Below are 21,912 nucleotides of genomic sequence, written 5' to 3'. Positions count from 1 at the left end.
CGTAACAGGGATGGAGCAGAGGACCCGGGCCGCACCCCTGGCGGCGTGATGGGCCCCCGTGCCCAGCCGCGGCCGCCCAGGTGGCGGATGCCCCACGGAACCTCAGCATCTGTCCCCCACGTCCGTCCCCTGCCCCCCTGCCTCTCTGGATGCAGGGAGCCCCTCATCCCAGCGGCAAGCAGCCCCCACCTCACTTTCCGTGCCCCGTTCCGCGGGGCAGGTCTTGGTGAGCAGAATAAAACGGCTGCTTGGCGCCGGGTCTGTCCCGGTCGGCCGGGCTTAGTGGTGAGGACACGGAGCAGGGGGACAATGGCACATGAGCTCGTTATCACTGAGCAGCCTGAAAAGTAGGTGGACAAACGTCATTGTCCTTTCTTACAGCTTCAGGGGTGGTGGCTTCCTGAAAATCCCGTCACTAGGGGCAGAGCCGGACACAAACCCAGGTTCTCCAAGTGCAGGGCCCATGTGCCCAGGGGGTGCGGCTGGCGCTGGGTGAGGTGGGGGGAGGGCTTGGGAAACTCGGCCCCTTTGGTCAGGAAGCCGGTTGGCAGCCCCCAGGGAGGAGGGCTGTGCCGTCTGCCCTGTTTACCACCCTGACATTGTGTGCTTTCTCTCGCACCCTCAACATCTGATGAGAAGCAATAAAAAGCGCTTAGCGCGAAAATCCCTCTAAGTGCAGGTATCTGGTTCTTGTACCTTGGCAAACAGCTCAGTTCCTGTTGTGTGCCCAGCTCTGGATTTCTGCACTCTTAAAAGTTATTTGATGAAATTTAAGAAAATGGTAAGATAAAATAACCCACTTGAAGGCTGAAGGGTGGAATTTACTTATAGGCTCAAGTCCTTAATCTCTGTTTCTATGAACAGCATGCACCTCCCTCCCCCTCGAGGCCGCACGTGGCTCCTGGCGGGCAAGGCCCAGCGACAGGCTGACCCCCTGGACACTCAGGACGGGGCTGGCGGTCAGCGGTCCCCGCCCGCACGAGGTGGGGAAGGCCGGGGAGGGGGAAGGAGATGAGGGCGGCAGAGCCGGGGAGAGCTCCAGGGGTCACACAGAGCCCGGCTCTGCTGCCGCCAAGGATGACGACCAGACGTCCTGGGCCCCGGCCTCGCCTCCCACTTGGTCACCCCGGCCTCGCCTCCCACTTGGTCACCCCGGCCTCGCCTCCCACTTGGTCGGCTGCAACAGGCTTCCTGTCTGGCTCGCCACCTCCCCCCAGATGGCGTCCAGAACGACTTCGCAGAGCAGATGTGAGCACAGCACGTCCTGCTCGTCCTTGCTAATGCCTGCTCGTGGCTCCAGGAATAGAGTCTACACTTTTTATTCTAATTTTCAGAAGTCTGCCTTATCTGGTCTCTGTACCTGTGTGAGACGAGGCCCCGGGAAGACCCAACACATCGAGTGTCCACAGAGATCCTGGTTCCCAGCAGGTGCCGATGCCAAGCTGCAGCTCCTCCTGGAAGGAGTCTTCAACCTCTCGGGTTTGGGACTCCTGCCGTCGGCTACACAGGAACACAACGAAAACCCCCCAAGCGCACAAGCAAGCATGACTGAGGCTCGAGGGTGAGCAGCAAGATTCGAACAGCAGAGCAGCAGAACCAGACATGCAAATTCTGCAGCTGTTGGGAAGGGTCCACCGCATGGACTTATTTTCTGCATCTGGGAAAAATGACGGAAGGTTCGGCGTGAGTACAGGGCCAGCCCCCGAGATCAGACCAGGTGGCTCCAAGGGAGTCAAACAGAACATCTGGAATTATATGCATTACCGAGTAATAGGAGGTTAAATCGGGAGAACGGAGCACCCAAGGAGAGAGACTTAGCGGCGTGGAAAACAGGGCTAAAAGGCACACAGAGACCAGGAGGCCGACACACGAAGTGGTTTAGAGGTCAGAACAGACCACAGTCCTGGAAGGAGAGAACAGGAAGAGGGGAGAGGCACTCTCCAGGAGACAGTGGCTGAGATTTCTCTGTTGTTGGAGGAGGACACGAATATCCCACCAGGATGGACAGAAGGACACCATGTGCTGCCGGCCGACGAGGACTCGCCAGCGGTCTGGGGGTGAACACCCGTGAAACACGTGGGCCTCAAGAATGAGGGGCATTGGGGCGTTTTCATCTGAACCAACCTTGAAGGATTTTTCCAGTAGACAAATTTCTGAAGAACAGACTTCAAGAGGGATGGTCCTTGATGCCAGAAGGCACTGTGAGCCAGGACGCAGACACGCGAGTGTGACTCAGGCCTGGAGTAGAGGCATGGGTGGTCAGAGGCACGTGTCAGTCACGTGTTAGGCAGGCCCCATCCGTGGTTTTCTTTTCCCACAATGCATGCAGCCAGACAGGAGGTGCTCTGTCGTCTTCACTTTTCTGGAACACTCTGTATGGTGTTGCTATTATTTCTGCCCATAGCAGTAGGTGGAATCTACCCACAAAGCCATCTTTTCCTTCCATCATGGGAAGATTTTCACTACAAATTCAACATTTTAAAGAAATGGATGGTTATCCAGGTCACCTGTTCTTCCCGTGTGAACTTTGGTGGTTTGTGTGTCTCAGGGGTGTGTGCATCTGTCTAGGTCGTTGGCCACATTGGCATAAAGTTGTCCACACGTGTGGCCTCTGTAGTGAGGCCACCTCCCTTCAACGTGGTATTGTAATCTGTGATTTCCGTTCTCCTGCTTGCCCTGGGTACAGGTTTATTAGCTGTATCGGTCTTCTCAAAGAACAAGACTCGAGTTTGTTAATTTTTGGACTTACTTTTTCTGTTTCATTAATATTTTGGGTTTAATTTGCTTTCCTAGTTTCTTTAAAAAATTTTTTTTAAATGCTTATTTTTGAGAAAGAGAAATACAGCATGAGCGGGGGAGGGGCAGAGACAAAGGGAGACACAGAATCTGAAGCAGGCTCCAGGCTCTGAGCTGTCAGCACAACGCCTGATGTGGGACTCAAACCCACGAACCGTGAGATCATGACCTGAGCCGAAGCCGGATGCTTAACCGACTGAGTCACCAGGCGCACCTCTCAGTTTCTATTTTGAACCTGTGCCCTTGTATCCCCAGGGGGCGGCTTGCTTATAGCAACACACACTGGGCGTCACTTCATACAGTCTGGCGGTCTCTGCCTTTCAACTGGGGTGTTTGCACCATTTACATTTATTGTGCCCATTGCTGTGACAGGTTGAAATCTGCACTACTGTTGGCTTTCTGCTTGTCCCGTCTCTTTGTTCCTCTGTTTATATTTTTCTGCCTTCTCTTTCTCTCCAATGGTTACTATTTCTGGTGCTCCTCACTCCTACCTGTAGGTCAGAGTTCCATCTGCTGGAAGGACTCCTCTGAACACTTAAAAAATTTTTTTCTAATGTTTGTTTATTTTTGAGAGAGACAGAGTGCCACTGGCAGTGGTCAGAGAGAGGGGGAGACACAGAACCCGAAGCAGCTCCAGGCTCTGAGCTGTCAGCACAGAGCCCGACACGGGGCTCGAACCCGCAGAACGTGAGATCATGACCTGAGCAGAAGTTGGATGCCCAGGGGCCCCTGAACACTTCTTACAGAGATTTGCTGGGATTCGTTCAGCTTCTGTCTGTAAAAGTCCTTACTTTTAAGATATATTTTTAGGTAAATATATTTTTATATATTTACTTATATTGGGTAAATAATTCAGTTAGGCTCTTTCGCTTTCAGTATTTAAAAAATATCTTTTAACTTGAATTGTTTCTTGTGAGAAATTTCCTGTATCACTTGTTGCGGCTCTGGCTACTTCCCAGGCTTTCCTGTTACTGGTTTTACTCTTTGTTACAAACCAGGGATTTGCTTACGGCACACCTTAGTTTTCTTCCTGCTGCTTCTGCGTGGTTTTCGGGAGGCTCCTTGGGTCTGTGGGGACATCCGTATACAGACACACACACGTATCTATGTCACAGGGTGTCAGGCCCCATTTCTTCACATGCCACCCCAGCCCCTGCTCCGCCGCTGGGGGGAGCTGTTCTTACACACGCCAGCCCCCTGGGTGCCCCCAGCTGTTCATGGATGCTCTGTCTTTTGTTTCATTCACATGGTTGCGGTCTGTTTTTGTTTGTTTTAATGTTTATTTTTGAGAGAGGGAACGAGAGAGCATGCATGCACAAGCAGGGAAGGGGCAGGGAGGGAGCGACAGAACCTGAAGTGGGCTCCAGGCTCTGAGCTGTCGGCATGGAGTCCGATGGGGGGCTCGAGCCTACAAACTGCAAGATCATGACCTGAGCCGAAGTCGCACGCTTAACCGACTGAGCCGCCCAGGCGCCCCACACAGCTGCTGCCTTAAAACTCGTTTCTCTCTCCTCCTCGTGCAAGACCTCCCCTTCCAGTGACCCTGCCCTATGTGTCTTCCTGCTCCCACTTACATTCTTTAACCTCCCTTCTAGCTGCCTGGACACGTGGAGTCTCTTTAACAACTGCTTTGATATCCCTGTCTCTGCATCTGGTCCCGCTCCAGATGACCGACTTTTCTCATTATGGATTCATTTTCTTGCTGTGTAGATCTGTAATTCGGAAGCAGACATTGTGAATTTCACCTTGTTGGATGAAGGGTATTTTTTAGCTTTTTACTGGGAAACACTAAGTCCTCGATAACAGTTTGATCTTTTTGGATGTTGTCTTTGAGCTTTGTTGGTGGGACCGAAGCAGCGCTAAGTCCGCGGCTGTTTCCCCCCAGGTCCGCAAGCGCTGCAGCGGAGCCTGATGCGCGAGCCTCCTGCTCTGGCCCACGGGAGCCGCCGTCCGCACGCGACCACCGTCCTTCAGAGCCTCGCCGGCGGCTGCCACTTGCCCGCGAGCCATTTCCTGACGCGCGCACACGAGCAGGGGGACCCCGTGCAGCTCCCTCCTGTCCAGCGCCGGCCCTCGGCACTCTGGTCACCTCGCCCCCCCGAGACCCCCAGCCCTGCCCGCTCTCGGGGAGAGGGACCTGGAGCCCTGGGGCACGCCCCTCCCCCCACCGCTCTCCGTGTCTGATGTTCAAGGTCTTCAGGACGGTCACTTCACATATTTTGTCCCACTGTTATCCTTTTGGACAGGACCCTGCTGCGTCTCCTTGTCCAGAGACAGAAGCTCCAGAACACAATTTCACAGTCTTACTTGACAAAAAGAGATGCTGAAAATTAATGAGTCAATTAACCATCTCCGAAAGTAGGAAAGAGGAATCAAAATACATCAAATAAACGTAAAAAGAAACCTGTAATAAAGACTTGAGAACAAATCTGTGGAGAAAACAAAATATGAAGAACGAGGAAAGCTAGACTTTTACTCTCTGAAAAAGCCAGTAACAACAAAGCTGACGAAAGTAGATTAATCAAGAAGAAAACATGAATACGTAGGGAGGTGTCAGGGGCGCGGTGGCGTCCTGACCTGCACGGCCTGTGAGCGTGCCCTTGCGTGGGAACGGGGTCTTCACGGCGGGTCCTGACGCACCCCGGCCGCGTCCCCGTCGGAGCAGGAGGCCTGCAGGCGGACGCGCGGGGATGACGGCGGCCGACTGGGCGGAGGCGAGGCCGGAGCACACTGTCCCTCGGCCTCGGAAGGAGCGGGCCCGCGGCGGCACCGTCCGGGGCCTCCCGTCTCCGGGACGGAACACACGCTGTTTGGGCCGTTTTCTAGGACCCCTGCCAGCTGCGGGTCTGAGGGCCGCCCGCGTGAGGCCTGCAGCACACCTGCCCGTCTTCCTGCGCGGCCGCTCACCACCCAGTCTGCGGGGCTTCGTTGCGGGGACACGACCACCCAGTGGCGAAGCGGCGGACACGGCCCCACAGGCTAGAAGGTACAGGAGGAGGTCATAGGCCACTTCATGCCACGTGGACAAACGGTTTAAACAAACCAGCCAGGACTTCCGGAGGCGCGCGCCCGCTTGGGACTGTCGCCGCAGCAGAGACGCAGGCAGTGGCGAAGCTGAGCAGGAAGCCGGGCCCAGCGGCTCCAGAGGTCCCATAAGGGAGCTTTTCAGAGCAGAAAGCAGGGACACACACCCCTCGCCTTATGTGGCGAAGTCGCTTCAGCCCGCAAGCCGGCGTGAGTGCAGCAGGGAAACAAACAGGCCCTTCCCTGGAGAAAGGCCTGGAAATGGACAGAAAAACTATACGGCATTGGGCACCCTTTGTTGCCCGGGAGATTCGAATCCAGGCCTCAGTAAGGTGGTTCTGCGCGGACACCAGATGGCAGCACCGGGAGTGGGTGGGTGTGACGCAGGGACTCGGGGGCGACAGCTCTGCCAGGACCGCTGCGGCCACAGACGACACACACACGTGCTCCTAATACCAGCGTGGACCAAACCCTGCCGTCCATCCGCAGTCGCGAACGCGTGGTCTCTTCACACAGCCGAAGACCACGGGGGACAAGTGCGTGCCACGGGCCACGGCTGGGATGGAGGTCGGGGAGAATCCTCAGCCAAAGCAGCCAGAGTCCAGCGTGGGATTCTGGGCGGGGCTGAGAAACAGGCACGGGGGCCGATGGGCATGACGGTGGCACCAAGTGCTTTCCGGGACGAGCAGCCAGGAGGCATAGGGCGCCCCCCCTGGGGTGGGGTGCCTGAGTGCAGATGTGCTCCCCTCTGCTCTGCCCTGTGCTGCGTGAGGACGCAGGGAGTGCTCCCCCACAGGTGGGCCACGGGGCGCTCCGGACAGGATATGCCAGGGTGGAGGAGGAGACGGGCGCCACAGAGGCACCAGAGACCGCGGCATGCACGTGCCACCTGCGGTACGGCCAGCACATGGGGGATGACCCTGGATCACCCTGCGGCCGGACATGACCACCAGAGTGCAGAGAGAGGGGATGAGGGAGCGGAGGCAGGAGGCAGTTGTGCAGGCAGGGGCCCCTCCAGGAGCCAGGAAAGGCCGGGGTCTACCCCAGAGCCTCTGGCGGAACCTGCCTGCCCACAGCCGAGCCGGACACCTGACTATGGTGACGCATGTGTTGTTGGAAGCCACTCTGCTGCTCTCCCAGGACCTGTGGGCCCGCACACAGGGAGGCGGACGCCCTGACGTCCCCTTATGACGCAGCCAGCACCCCCGGCCGAGCAGCAGGGCCCCGCGCACCCTCAGAGCAGCTGTTCCGAGGCTGCAGGGCGGGCAGTCCGCAGGGGACGCCGTGTGTCGCCTCCCTGGGCTCGTGACGTGTCCTCAAGCCCAAATTGAATCAGGAAGCCGTGAACCAAAGCATTTTCCTATCACTCACCACGTGCGGCTCACAGAACAGAACCCTGAGACACCCCAGTGACCGGTGGGGACAAGTGGGAGGCACACCTGCTCCCTCAGCCTGGGCCTCCTCAGACCCCCTTTGGCCCCACCTTCTACCCAGGGCAGAGGAGCCCAGCAGGGCCTGCGTGGACACCGCAGAGGACGGAGTTCAAGGCCAACTCCGTGCAAACGCTGCCACATGCTCACACACGGACGTGCAGAACTGCACGGAGCACGGGCCGCCCTTGCTCCCGCCTGCCCGGCCACACCACGCATCTCCGCCCCAACTCAGGGCATTTCCGAAAAACACCATCTGCCGGACCGGCGGTGACCGCGTGACATGCTCCACACCAGAGATTTAGGAACGTCCACGATTCCAGAGCTCGGCAGGCGGTCTTCGGCAGCGCACACGTGAACCCTCGTCCTGTGTGCGCTCCCGGGAACAGAAGAGAGCCGGCGGAGACCTGTCCCCCGGACCAGGAGAAACGTCACAGCCGAAGGAATTTATTTTAAAATAGAAACATACGTACATTAAGCTTTAAAATAGTCAAGTTTTAAACAAAAAGGAAGAGAAGCCGTTTGACCCGTCTATAAGGACTGGACTTAAAGAGCCACCTGCGTGCACGGGAAGGGCTCATGGACGCCTCGAGAGGCCCGGGCCGCACGTGCCAAGCCACGGACGGCCACGGCCTGGTGCCGGGGCTGGGGTCTGCCCGCTGGAGCCCTTCCCTAACACGACACGCAGGAACTCGGGGGCCACAAGAAACGTTCAGCTTTTGGCAACGCAGACAGCATAACGTCCAGGGAATCCCACCAGAAGCCTCCGAAAATACTCGGCCGACCACCCAGTTGGGCCGCGCGGCGCTCGGCGGGGCTCAGTGTGCGTGGGGCTTCCGCTGGGGCTGCTCTTCGTAGGACTCCCCGAACTCGTTCACCCTGCTCTTATCCACAGGGTACAGCCTGCAAGGACAGGGGACCCTGGGCTCGGCCTTCTAGGAAAGGGCTGGGCTCCCAGGTAGGACCCAAGACCCCCAGGTGCTGCAGGAGGGGTGTCTGGAGCCCCTTCCTGCCCGCCTGTTGTGTGTTCACCGTCAGGACGCAGCCCTGTGCTCGTCCCCAGGAGACCTCCTCAAGGCTCTGAGGGTGGCGTCCCCTTCCACACTCTCCAGACTGTCCCCGTGACGATGCCACCACACTGGGGAGATGTGAGCCGCGGGGACTGACCGAGCCACTCGGACACACACCTGCTCTGTTCAACTAGGACACGGGTGGTCTCTTGCTCGGCCTCGCTCCTGCGACACAGGCCGCCCGCAAACCGCCCCTGTGCCCGCAGAAGCCCGGGGGGGGGTGGGGTGTGTCACTCACCATCGCTGGTACAGGTACACGAGGAACACCACGTCGTCCCTGAAGCACGCCAGCCGGTGGGACGTGGGCATGGTGATGATGAAGGCAAAGACGTCGTCGATGAAGGTGTTGAAGGCCTGCCACGCGGGACGGAGGGGTTGGAAACACTGGCCGTCAGGCTTTCGCGGACGCTGGTCACTGCTCAGCGGCGTCCCGGTGACAACAGACCAGAGAAAAGGAGCACGGGGGGAAGGACTCTGGACGCCAGGGCGTCCCCTCGCGCTGCCCTGTGCTCGGCGCGCTGTGCCCGGCCGAGGACGCGGCTCTTTCTCAGAACCACTCGTTTTACCCCACAAAACGGGAAAACGCATCTTAACTCCACCTACCCCGACGAGCGGGTGACTGCACCTCAAAGCCCGGCCGTGTGGACCAGGTCCTTGGGGGCAGCTAGGGGCGTGCGTTCTCATGCGTGTCCCAGAAAAGGAACATGGCTTCTGACTCAAGAAAAGGTCCTGCGCTGCTGTGACGGTCAGGGAACCACTGTCCCTAAGGTCCCACCATGGGCTGCGGTTCAGAGGAACGCCCCCCCCCCCCCACGGGGCATGTCCGCCCCCAGCAGTGACGGGCAGGGACCACCCCCACCAGCAGCGATGAGCGGGGCACTGACCTTGTAGGTGAAGGCTTTCCAGGGCAGGTGTGCCACCGACTTCATCTGGGGAGGAGACGTGGCAGGTCAGTGGCCGCGGCAGGGAGGGCTCGGCCGGGGGGAGGGCTCGGCCGGGGGGGGGGGGGGGGCGTGGTCTTACCTTGTAGTTAACGAAGAGCTGAGGCAGCATGAAGAGGAAGCCGAAGGCATACACGCCTGGGGAAAGGGCGCAGGCTGAGGCGGCCCCGAGTCCGTCGTCGCCGATGGGCGGCGGGCAGCCCCCTCCCGCCACCCTGTGGGGACGGGCTCCAGCCCTCGAGGGGCTGGTCAGGGACACAGACCCGGCCCGTGCACAGGGCTCGTGGGCCCAGTGGCCACCCTCAGACGCATGCGGACCGTGTCGTTTCCAGGGGCAGCCTGAGGGAAGCCACCCCAGACGAGCCAGGCGTCAGGGCAGAGGTGCCGCCCGCACACCCTCGAGCTACACGGGGTGGCGTGCGGGAACCACGAGGAACCACCACGGGTGCTGCTGGAGGAGCCCAAACCCCGCCACTCACCATTGACGAAGCTGTTGATGAGCCACGAGTACCAGCTGTGAGAGAGAGCCCACGGTCACCACCCCGCCCTGCGGCACCCGTCCCCCAGAAACTGCAGAGCTGGCGGGGAAACCCGTGGGGACAGCCCTTTCCCCGGAATGCAAGCGTGCAATGGCGGCTGTGGGCCCGTGCTGGCCCGCGTCCTCCGTCAGAACCCCCAGCCCTCGGGGCCGCGTCTCCGGGGCTCCCGTGCCTCCAGTGCAGCGACCGTGCCGCCTGGCCCAGGCCCCCCTCGTCAGACCCATCCGCCCCGTCCTGACACCAGGGCCCTGACGCCTGCGTCTCTGTGCCTGCTGCTCAGGAACAGGCCCTGGGACACCACGGGCCGGCCTCGTGCCCTCCGGGCAGGCCGTGTGTTCCATGGGGGGGGGGGGGGGGGACAACCTGCAGAGGCCGAGGGGCAGCCCCACTGGGAGCACACAGGCCCGCACAGGTCCTACCTCTTGTACTTGATGTTCAGCAGGGAGTAGACGGCGCCCCCGATGCACAGGGGGTAGAGCAGATAGGACAGGTACTTCATGGCCTGCCGGGAACACGGAGCCCCCGTGAGGAGCCGGTCACGGGGGGAACTGGCAGGGAGGGCACACGGGCCCTGACTCAGGGACTGAGACGGACGTCCGAAGAATGCGCCCCCAGGAGTGAGGCCTGACGCCACGCGGACGTTAATGGCGTCCGTCCGGGACGTGAAGGCCCGGCAGCCTGCGGCAGGTCACCGATGGGGTGTGATGGAAACGGATCTGGAGACGCGGCTAGAACCGCGTGCGTGGAGCGCCCTCGGGGGCCGAGACTCGTCCCTGCACGACCCTAAGCTTTACCTGGGCCACGGCACACTCAGAACACAAACACGTGCCCGTCCAGGCAGAAACTGACACGGTCCCCACCCAGGAAAGGTCTCCTGGCAACCTGAAAGCTGCAGCTATGCCCACGTGGTGAGGCTGGGGGTGACGGTGGTCACCGCGGTCTCAGTGAGCACCAGCAACTCCCTGGAAAGAAATCTCCTTACAGGAGAGGAGAGTGCCTCCTGCCCGCCTGCAAAGACCTGCCGGCTTCCCCTCCCGCCCCAGAGCCCGGGCTGACGGCTGACAGCGTGCCCTCCCGCCCCGCCACTCACCTGAGTGTCGTACTCCTCCGTCCTCCTCTCGGACTCGCTGTAAGTGCCGAACTGTCACAGGACCCAAACAGAGTCCCGTTAGCTCCGGGATGCCAGTGGGGACAGCTGCACGCAGCCCGGCAGGGGTGCCCGCCCAGCCCTGTGGTGGCATGAGGCTCACCACAGGCCACCACCCTGCAGCGGCCCTCCCCACCCTGTCAGGGTCACCTGGGGCTCAGGCCCAGACAGGTCCCCACGGGCCATATCATGTGCCATGTGTGGCAGAAGCATGCCTGCTAGCGTGTCCCGTCAGGCTGTGCCTACCACCCCCACTCCTGGCTCTAATGGCGACAGCCGCACCCCTGCACTACACTCAGATCGCTGAAGGTAGAGTCACTGAGCCAGCTCCCAACGGGACCCGCTGCCCAGTTTCCTGTCCTCGAGGGGGTGCTGAGCTTCCCCAGACCCGAGTCTGTCCCAGCAGGAAGAGGTGAGCTCATGACCACAAACCCCAAACTGCCACCCCATCTGCCCGGAGTCACATCCTGTCACCGGAGGCCAGGGCCAGCCCAGAGCAGGGCCATGTGTCGGGACGCCAGCGGGGACCGGTGCCTCGGCAGCATCAGGGGGGCCCACAGGTGGGGGGGGATGGGGCGCCCGCAACTGATCCCGTCAGGACAGAGGGAGCACTCTGTCCCTGACAGGGATGCCCGCATGGGTCCCACATTAGCTGCTGCCTACACCAGCCTTGCCAGGACCCCAGGGCTGCCAGGGGACTGGCCTCCACCTGGACGATGCCACCTACACTGCCAAGGGGCCTGCTTGGAGCCAGAGGCTGGTCAGAGGGCTGAAGTGTGCCCCCCGAGTGTGGCGTCTGCCCGGGGCACAGCTAGATGCTCTGGGACTCGAGAAGGGCTGGAACAAGGTGGCTGCTGGGGGAGGTGGAGTGGTGGGAGACGGGGTGGGGGGAGGCACAGAGAATCCAGGGGGCAGACAGGGGGGCACAAAGCATCCAGGGGGCAGACGGGGTGCAGTCATTACTGAGTAAATGCCCACCTGGAAGTGTGGTCTCAGGCCCCTCCAAACAATGGTCATCTTCAAGGCCTTTTTCACTTTCCACAGCTGAGGGAAAGAGCAAGACACAGACTTTCAGGGCTCTGGACGCAGGAGTCTCTGGAACTCACCACTGGGAGGTGATGGACGACTGGCCCCGGCCCCAGCCTGACCGGGCCTCATGGCCTCCACACCAGCCACGAGCCTGGCGTCCTCTGCACCAGCAGAACCGGCACTCGGTTTGGCTGCTGTCCTCCGGGCCGGGCCCCCTTCCCAGCTCACCCCGCCTGCCTCTCGGCTCACCGGCCCCCTCCCCCAGGCTGTCGCTGTGGGGCCCCTGCCTCTGCCCTCTCCAGGTCTCCGGGGGCCCTGCCTCCCCCAGCCGGGATGAACGCAGCACAGCCCGGAGAGCCGGTCTCCACGCTTTGATGGGTGGTCATGGGCGGTCCCCGCCAGCACTCCCAACGGGCAGACCAAGTGTGTGGTCTCTGGCCCAACAGCCACGCGTGCTAGTGCCCAGGTAGACGCGCAGGGCAGAGGACTACGGCGGGGACTGAGGCTCAGGACGAGGCAGCCCCAGAGGCCAGAGAACGTCCCGCCCCGCCAGCCCCTCTGCTGCCCCCATGTCTCCGGAGCCCCTCGGCCAGGGCCGTCACGGGGCACCTCATCCCACACTGCTTCCTACCCCCGCGGACGGGTCTGAGGAGCAGATGCCCTTAACGCCAGCGACAAGGCCGCCAGGAGCCGGGCTCCGGCACTCCGAACTGCGGCAGCAGGTCTGCCCGGCCCCGCCCTTGATGGGGCCTGGTGTCCCCCGTGTTTCAGGGCCAGGCGTGGCCAAGAGCGGCTGCGCGGCTCACCTCGATGGCGGCGCCGATGCCCGCGGGGACCAGCACCAGCAGGCTCGTCTGCTCGTCCAGCAGGAACAGGAAGATGACCACCGTGCTGAAGCCTCGCCAGAGCACTGGGGACAGGGCGGGCCGTGCTGAGGGGCTGGCCGCGCCCTGTCCACACCTCCGCCCTAGGGGGCCTCCCCCAGCCCATCACCCCGCACCCTCCACGTATACCCCCACCTGCACACCCCCTCACCCACACACGCGGACCCGCTATGTGCACCTCACCTGCACACGTGCACACCCCACACACGTGCACACCCCTTACCCACACGCATACCTGCTATGTGCACCTCACCTGCATATGTGCACACCCCACACACGTGCACCCGCTATGTGCACCTCACCTGCACACATGCACACCCCACACACGTGCACACCCCTCACCCACACACGCGTACCTGCTATGTGCACCTCACCTGCACACGTGCACACCCCACACACGTGCACACCCCCACCTGCACACTCCCCCCATGTGCACCCCCACCCACACATGAGCACCCCACATGCTCTCACCCAACACATGCACACCCCTAAGTGCACACTCACCCACATGTGCAGACCCCACACACGTGCACACACCCATGTACACATTCACCCCCCCACCCCCATGTGCACACTCACCGCACACACGCACACCCCCACAAGCACACATGAAGCTTCAGGAGTTTCAGCCCCTCCATCCACTAAACCAGACCACGGTGTGTGTGGCCGTGCAAATGTTCTACAGCAACCATGGAGACCACAGCACAGAACGCAGGGTCCCCTGAGCTACGGAAATGTGTGTAGATGTGTGTGCAAACACACCGACACATGGAGAGCACATGACCGGACAGGTTCCTGGTGGGGATTAGGACCAGCTTCCTCCAACTCTCCCTCACCTGTTTCTATCTCAACTCCATGGCAAACTTCTGTTTTCAAAACCATACCTTCTCCATGACGACCAAACTTTACAAAACGCTACAACTGACTGGGAATGTGCAGCTTCCTAAGCGCCTCTCCCGGGGCAGGAACAGTGGGGCCAACCGCCGTGGGCACCTGCCGGAGGGACGCCCAGCTGCTCCCTGTCCACGGACAGGGACCCGAGAGCCACCTGCTCCCCAGGAAGGGCCGGGGGGCTCAGCGTGGGCCCTGTGCCCCCTCCCGAGACCACCGGAGGACAGAAGGATGTGGGCCACGGCTGACTTCGGGGGCCAGGCCAGCAGCACTGACCACCTCTGGGCACGTCATTTCTGTGGGAGGAAGAGAACTGCCTCTTGGGACGCCAAGATCTCGCATCGGTGCGGCAGCCTCGGGCTCACACGACAGTCTCCGTAATCCAGACACAGCCCCGCCCTGACCTGTTAGGGTCCAGTGCCGCTCCAGAAGAGCAGGACCCTCGACTGGCATTTACCAGAGACGACCACAGACTCCGAGTTCCAAAAATGAAGCCTGACCTGTCCTCACCAACAGGACACGGTGCTCTGGGGACGGCGAGACTTCGGAGAGCCCCTACCTGCTTTGGTGGACATCCCCATCATGCTCTTCTTCTTCTTCCAGAAACTGATGTCATTTTTAAAGGCCAGGAAGTCAAACAGAAGCTGGAGAGAGAAGAGGACGGTAACATCCACTTGCGTCGCTCCTACGGCTGCTCTTGGCCGAGCGCCGTGCGCACGGGACCCAGACTGCAAGGACGCGGCCCGGCGGACGCCACACGCCTCGCGGCAGGAACCCGGGGCGTCGGGCCCCAGCCAGCGCACCCGAGCCGTGCGTCTCCCGACCGCGGTCCCGGCGGCTGGCTCTGACCTGGGGGACAGGCCGTGCACGCAGGCTCGTTCTCCGGTCCTGCCCCGTTTATTTTTAATGTTTTATTTATTCTTGAGGAAGAGCGTGAGCAGGGGACGGTCAGAGAGAGAGGGAGACACAGAATCTGAAGACAGGCTCCAGGCTCTGAGCTGTCAGCACAGAGCCTGATGTGGGGCTGGAACCCACGAACCGCGAGATCATGACCTGAGCCGAAGCGGGATGCTCAACCGACTGAGCCACCCAGGCGCCCCATGCCCTGCCCCCTTTAAAAAACCGCTATTTCCTAGCACACTTTTGGGAAATTTAGCCAGACTGGCAGCCAATCTTCAGGCACTGCGGACTGGCTGCCATCAGGGCTGCCACATGGGGCACACCTTTCCTCCGCCAGCGCTAGACTCCACGTTCAAAAAGGGATTCTACGTAGGAGCTGGTTTTTGACACCAACACCACCACGCTACGTACAACGAAATACTTATCTCGCAAAACAGCGCCCTTATCTCACGGATTCTGGATTTCTTTTCAAAACGGCCTCCATGCCGGCAGACAGACCCCAGGTCCTCACGACGGTCAGCGCCCCAGGTGCAGACACCCTGTCCGAGCAGGGAGAGCCCCCCACCCCGCACGGCGCCCACGAAGCCTCCCGTCCGCCATGCCCGCCACGCGAACCCCCTGCCCAGTGCCCACTCACGTGAAATGCAGCGACGAAGAAGGTCAGCGCTAGGAAGTATAGGTTGGTGTCAACAAAAATGCCTTTCACTTCATCAGCGTCTTTCTCTGAAAACCCTGAGAGGGAAGGAAACCAGGGTGAAGTCAGGAAGGCCAGTGACACCCAACACCACACGCGCCTCACGCTCACGGCCACACGCGAGGCCGGCCCCAGCACCCAGCGGACACCCGACGCTCTGGCGGAGCCGTGGTGGAGGACACCAGCAGGGGTGCTGAGGGCGCGGACCCGGAAGGAGAGGTCGGCCCGCGGCCTCACCGAACTGCTGCAGGGAGAACACGGCGTCCTGCATGTGGATCCAGAAGCGCAGCCTCCCCAGAGAGATCCTGTCGTAGGACACGGTGAGGGGCAGCTCGGTGGTGGAGCGGTTTATGACCTGGCGGGAGGCACGGCCGGAAGGGCAGTGAGGCCGCCGCCCACCCCGCGGGCTCCCCACCGACCACGGTCCCCCACGCTGGAGGTCATGTGCATGGCCGGGCCCGCTGGGCTGGGGGCCGCTCCACGTCGGGGGGCCGGGGGCTCCACCTCCCTCCACCTGCCCTCCTGCCGGCTCAAAGCCTTTCTGAGCAACGCGTTCTCGTCTTCTGTGCCGCTGAGCCCCATGCGTCTCTCGAAGCCCCAGGTCGCCTGGGCCCTGTGACCCTGCCTCAGCACCAGGATGCGCCATGAACCGGCCCTTGTAGAACGAGCAGGGCACGGGCCCAACGGAGCCTCCACACCTCTCCACGGAGCGTGGGAAACCCGGCGGGTGGGCCGTGTGCTCCGGGAGGGGCTGCCTGCCCAGGGAACAACCCAGGGCCTCAGGAAGACGTGACACTTAATGCGGGTGTGTGTGGAGGCCAGGCACTGCTGTGCGGGGCGGGGCCGCCTCCGGAGGGCGTGCGGTCACAAGGTCTGGTGGCACACGTGGGCTGCCGCGGCCCTCCAGTCCTCGAGGGCCCCCCCAACCCGCGTGGGTGCCGGCTGGCTCCGCCCAAGGAGCGCACTCAGCAGACCCTTCCGGGTGAGCACAGACGTGACCGTGGCCAGCCCAGAAACAGGAGCAGGCCAGGATGGACCAGATGCCGGGCCCGGGACCACCCACGCAGGTGCCACTGTCTGAGCCCCAGCAAGTCAGCAGCCCCCCCAAAGATGGCGTTCCCCCCAGATCGCAGCCCTGATTGAGAGTAAGCTCTTGTCACAAGGACGACACAAGAAACGCTGTGGCCCATGAGGACGTTTCCGTACCTGGATGGCAACGTCACATCACAAGGCCACTAAACCCGCACGGTGAGGAGAGCACAGGCGCCCTGCAGATGTAGCCCTGGAGCCTCCAGTGGCCCAGCCGGACCTGGGCCTCCCCTCACCCCTGCCTGCACCACGGCAGCCCTGGGGCCCCAGAGTGCTGACTGTGAGCTTCAGCAGAACCGGCCCTGGCCAACGAGCCCTGTAGGTCCAGGAGCACCACGCCCCCAACCCCTGACCCAAGGGAAGCACAGGACCCCGCATGGTAGGGACCCCATGGGGCCTCAGTGGGTCATCTCCACGTGATGGTCGTCCCTGAGCTCCCCGGCCAGCAGGAGGCAGAGCTGGGGCGGGCCCATGAGGCCGGGCCCCGGGTCAGGCGGTGCCTCCTTCCCTGCTCACTGCCACGCATCCCTCGGGGACCCGAGCACTCTGTGCCCTGGCCGTCTTGTCTGTGAGTGAGGAGCACGGACTCCAGCGCCTGGTAAACGCCCGCAGGCTGCCACGGTGGCCAGGAGTCACAGAGGGCAACTGGCCCAGCTCATGCCACAGCTCCATAGGCCACGAGGCAGGACCGCGGACATTTGTGACATGCTCAGCACGGTGCCTGGGCACTATAAGTGACCCTCCATGTCAACTGTCACTGCTGCTGTCACTGGCCTTCCTTTCCGCCCTGCAGGGCAGGTCTTGAGCTCCCCTGCTGTGCCCATGCTCAGCCCCACCCAGGGCTGCCCCGGGGGGACTCCAAGACCTGAGGGGACACTGTGGGGCCAGCTCCGAAGGAAGCAGTTTGCTCGACGTGCCTCCGAGCCAGACACCTAGGGCTCCATGGAGCGATGCTCTCCCGAGCTCTGTGCATTCGTCACCCGAGCACTGGGGACAGAACCTTCCAGAGCCTTCCAGCACGGAGGACACGGGGCCCAGGAAGGGAGGCGGACGCAAGCCCGCAGCACAGCCCTGCCAAGCCAGGGAGGTGCAGGCGAGCCGTGCCCGCGGGGCCGCGCTCACCATGAGGTCCTTCACCCGGCTGCTGAGCTGGTCGATGAACAGGATGGGGAGGTAGTGCACGGCCTTCCCGAGCTGGACCCTGCGGACCAAAGCCACCGTGAGTACGCTCGCCGTCAGAGGGGCCAGACGGGCTCTGGGAAGTCCCGCCCACGTCTCTGGCTGTCTCCAGACACACCTTCCCCATGGGGGTGTCACAGCGTGGGAGGGAAACCCCAGTGGCCGCAGAGCAGGACACCATCCCGGCAAAAGAGTGACACACCCGTCCGTGCCCTGACTCGGGATGGTCAGGGATGCAGAGTGAGAGAGAGAGGAAAAACCCACCTGCCTTCCGTACCGTGCAGGCGGCAGGGGCCTGGAACAAGAGCGGGGGGCTTCCTAGGACCCTCTGTACCTTTTACGTGTCTAATTACATGACCGTTCTACACGCTCAAAAATAACATTTAAATATTAAAAAATAAAAACCTCATGACGATAGCATAGTTACCACGGAAACACGAAGGAAAACAAGTCCCATCTTTAGGGGCCGCATGGCCGTCGGTAATAGATTTTAACTTAATAGCGGGCTCCCCCAAAACGCAGGGCGCTCTAACTTGGTTACATAGTATTAATGCTTACGTCTAACTAGCGATGCCTACATAACGATACAAGGGCCAACTTTTAAGTTCACGTAAACAAGTCAGAACGAAACACGGGGTCCTGACAGGCAGGCAGTGCGCAGACGGGACAGAAGCCTCAGAGCGCAGGGCCCGGCTGCACGCCCTGGTGGTCTCCATCGGCAAGACCTTGAGAGCGGAGGGACAAGGCTCAGGGGTGCTCCGGGCACTGGGAACGGGCCCCCCGCTCCTGGGTTCTGGCGGGCCACGACCCCCCAGGCCTCCTCACGCCCGCACCCCCGGGGCCACCCCTCCGCCACCCGCTCGAGGCCGGGCGCGTGAGCGCGCTGCGGAGAGCCCCTCCCCCGTGGGCCCGGCACGCACATCTTCATGTACCGACGCACGTCAGCAGGCAGGGAGGCCCCGTCGAAGACAAAGTCGTCCACCATCACGTTCAGCGCCAGCCTTGGTCTCCAGTGAGAAACGGGCTCCTCCAGGGCACTTGGTGGCTTCTTCTCTGCCTCTATCTGCTGCCAAGGGAAAGCAGCGGCTCGGCGGGGAAAGCCCAGTGGGGGGGCAGGGATCGCGCCGACAGCACACCCAGGAAGCAAGCCCGGCAGCGTGGGGGGACCACAGCCCCCGGCTCCCCCAGAGCACCACTCACTTCCTCCTCTCCACACGAGCCAAAGGCTGTCATTTAGGTCCCCAGCCTGAGCAGGCGTCCCGAGAGGGAGCCCCGGGACACCTGCGGGAGGTGCAGGCAATCGGAGCTCACAGCCCCTGCGGCTGGCGGCAGGCCGGAGCCCAGGCCCGTCACGCCGTCTCCAAGGCCAGGGTCAGGCTGACGCCAGTCCCGCATAGGACTCTATCCTGCAAGGAAGCTATGACTGCCAGGAAAACCTTCCAGATCCAGCTGACAATTCTACACTGCAGGTTCATTTCGAGTATCTCCCACCTAAACTGATAGAATGCAGTTCCGATAGTTTACATTAAGAATTTTTTTTTTAAATGTCTTATTTATTTTTGAGAGACAGAGAGAGAGAGACAGACAGACACAGCATGAGCAGGGGAGGGGCAGAGAGAGAGAGGGAGACACAGAATCCAAAGACAGGTTCCGGGTTCTGAGCTGCCAGCACAGGGCCTGATGCGGAGCTCGAACCCACGAACCGTGAGATCATGATGTGAGCCAAAGTCTGACGCTTAACCGACTGAGCCACCCGGGCGCCCCAAGAATGGCTTTTTAAGTGACACTAATAGCAAACGTTTGTCTGGTGTTTGTACGTTCTAGAGACCACGTCACACACCTAACACCTGCCACCTCACTGACTCCCCAGGAAGGTCCCGAGAGTTTGGCAAAGCCACACGGTCCCCCCCAAAAAGGCAGCTGAGGGGGTCTTTCCAAGGAGACGCAGCATGGGACAGCCTCAGGCCCCTCTTCTTTGTAAACGAGCTCACCTTGCATTCCACACCGACCCAGGGACCAGAATTCCTCTGCTTTACCCACAGCCCCATCAGTAACCCCTCAAGCGACTCCAGGTTCCTCGTGTGCACAGCTCTGCACAGAAGTACGAGACAGACGTGTCTCGTGCAGGGGCCTCTCCCGTGGTCGCGAGTCGAACGCCGTCCTGCCCTACACACGGGGCAGCGTCTCGCAGCTGGAAGCCAAGCCTGCGGCCGACTCTGGAGAAGGGAGCCCCCACCCCTGGATGGGGGCTGAGAGCGCCCAGGCCCCGAGAACGAACAGCGTTACTTAAACTCTGTGTCACTACCTCGGCATAAAACTTGCAGCAAATCACGGGAAGCAATTCAGCTGAAAGACGCGCCCGTCCCTACCTCCGACTATGTCCCTTCCCAACGGTCACCCCGGCCCCCGGTGGGAGCCGCACATGCAGACACACGCCGGGTGGGAGCTCCAAGGGGGCGCGGGCTTCACCAGGCCGGCGACCTACTGGATATGCTCACCTGCATACTGGATTCTCCTGTGAGCAGGTTGACCTCTTCCGGTTTGGGCACCATGTAGGTGGTCAGAGGGCTCACCAGGTGCACCTGCTTCCCGTCATGCCACGGCAGAACGCCAGCATGGTGGAGGAAGATGTACGCATACAACGTGCCGTTGTTTCTAGTTTTCTTTGGTACAGAAACGTTCACTGTCCTAAAATACAAGATGTGACCGTCTTACGACCACGTGCACGTTAGGTTCTTTGGACACAGGCAGCGCAGGTTACACCAGCGTCTTTATGAATTACCCTGTTTCAATCTAATTTTAGCTCAGCCCTCCTGAAAATGCAGCCCAGATGCTAAGACTTTACTGAAATCCCGAAAGTGCAGGTGTTTGCAGACCGTGTTCTAAAACCACGGGCAGTTATGTCTGAACCCCGAACGTTCCTGCATTTCCTGCCTCCACCTCAGGGCGCTCAGGGAAGGCAGGGACTCGCCTCGGTCACAGGGCTAACGTGGCCAGGCACGCAGCAGCCGACCCCAACCTCCCACGTTCTCCCTGCCCGCCGCAGCTCTGGAACGGGGCAGGCTGGCCAGAGGACGTCACCCAGACAACACACGTGCCCGTATGTCTCGTCGGACGTCTCCCAGACAACACACAGCAAGGAAGGAGACCCCGGACAAGCAAGCTGCTTTTTCACTTGTACTTCTTGGAATCTTAGAAATTAGGGCCATGTAGCCAATATCACTTCAGTCACTCTTCGTACCTGAGCATTTATGCCACTTCGCTGAGCCCCCTGACCTGCTTCAGCCCGGAGGAGACAAATGTCGGCGTGGGAGACCAGGCTCTGCTCTCCGCACCACCCCCACCTCGACTCCTCCTCTGGAAACGCTCCCGGCGGCAGCGCACCCCGCGACCACCGGATACTGTAAGCTACTTTCTAAGTGACAAACGCATCATCTGCTACTTTCACGTAGAGCAAATCCTGGATTCTTCACGTATCACACAGAAGGGCAGTTAAAATCTGCCCCCATCCACGAGACGGAAGGCAACAGTGCTTCTCCACGCTACCGTCACACACAAAGCGCGGCCTTGTCCACAACCGGAAAGTTCCCAACACTCACTCCATCGCTGGCACACCGTCCTGCAATTGTACCTTTCAAATTTCGACTCCACGTCGAAGTCTTCCACGTTCAAGACCAGATCCACGTTGTTTTCAGCACCAAGGTTGGACCGTGTGGTGGTGTACACGCTGAGCTGGAGAGGGGGCGTCAAGACAGTTAGCACCGCAAGGCCCCCGCCCCCGCCCCGCCCCCCAGCAGAAAATATGCATCCAACTGCCACACCCGGGGCGGCAATCTGACCAAATGGGAAACGGTTTCATTTTAGCTCCCACCGCGCCAGGACGGGGTCTGCTGCGTCCACTGCAAGCAAGCTACTGAGATGTGCAGCTGGGCGGAACAGGGCAGGGACCCGGGCGCCTTCAAGAGGGGTGAGGAGGGATAAGGGGGCAAAGCCTCGAGCCCTCCGGGAGCCACCACACACCACGACCTGGAGGCTATGGAGCTGTCCTGGCCCCGGCTCGGTAAGAAGGGGCCCCAGCCCGACCCCGCTCCCCGCCAGCTCAGCGCTCACCTGCAGCTTGGGCTTCCGCGCCAGGTAGGGCTGGATGCAGTTGCCGTCGCTGGCGCACGGCCGGGTGTAGACGATGCCGTACATGACCCAGCAGGTGTGCACCACGTACACCACGAACACGCCCACGACCAGGCTGGTGAAGGAGCTGCGGCCGCTCCACATGGCGCCGCCGCCCCCCGGGCCGAGCGC

General features: G+C 61.2%; 2 protein-coding genes across 4 annotated transcripts in view; both read right to left on the bottom strand.

Annotated features, from left to right (window-relative positions):
- Nucleotides 1–2,333, bottom strand: part of LOC115293317 (translation initiation factor IF-2-like) — a 5,080-nt gene extending 2,747 nt beyond the window's left edge. For both annotated transcript variants that reach the window (XR_003909490.1, XR_003909491.1), the window contains exon 1: nt 1,361–2,333. The gene's annotated coding sequence lies outside the window, so the exon portion shown is untranslated. The remainder of the gene's footprint in view (nt 1–1,360) is intronic.
- A 5,344-nt stretch (nt 2,334–7,677) lies between these two features.
- On the bottom strand, nt 7,678–21,906 carry CLPTM1L (CLPTM1 like). 2 transcript variants are annotated; one of them, XM_029941097.1, is made up of 17 exons: nt 21,724–21,906; nt 21,245–21,345; nt 20,112–20,301; nt 18,534–18,679; nt 17,557–17,635; nt 15,583–15,700; nt 15,289–15,383; nt 14,311–14,395; nt 12,783–12,886; nt 11,926–11,991; nt 10,891–10,941; nt 10,220–10,302; nt 9,741–9,775; nt 9,344–9,399; nt 9,205–9,249; nt 8,559–8,674; nt 7,678–8,153 (listed from the first exon to the last, which is right to left on the bottom strand). In XM_029941097.1, exons 1-17 carry the CDS (start codon nt 21,883–21,885, stop codon nt 8,069–8,071), a joined length of 1,617 nt encoding a protein of 538 aa, XP_029796957.1. In that variant the 5' UTR covers nt 21,886–21,906; the 3' UTR covers nt 7,678–8,068. The 2 variants fall into 2 exon arrangements, with proteins under 2 accessions (XP_029796957.1, XP_029796958.1); XM_029941098.1 differs by having other exon boundaries at nt 18,534–18,676.
- Nucleotides 21,907–21,912: the final 6 nt, after the last annotated feature.

This window comes from Suricata suricatta, chromosome 6 (assembly GCF_006229205.1).
Source record: "Suricata suricatta isolate VVHF042 chromosome 6, meerkat_22Aug2017_6uvM2_HiC, whole genome shotgun sequence".
In the NCBI taxonomy this organism is placed as follows: Eukaryota; Metazoa; Chordata; class Mammalia; order Carnivora; family Herpestidae; genus Suricata; species Suricata suricatta.
Note: the sequence above shows the minus strand (reverse complement) of the source record. Positions and strands in the feature narration are given on the sequence as shown.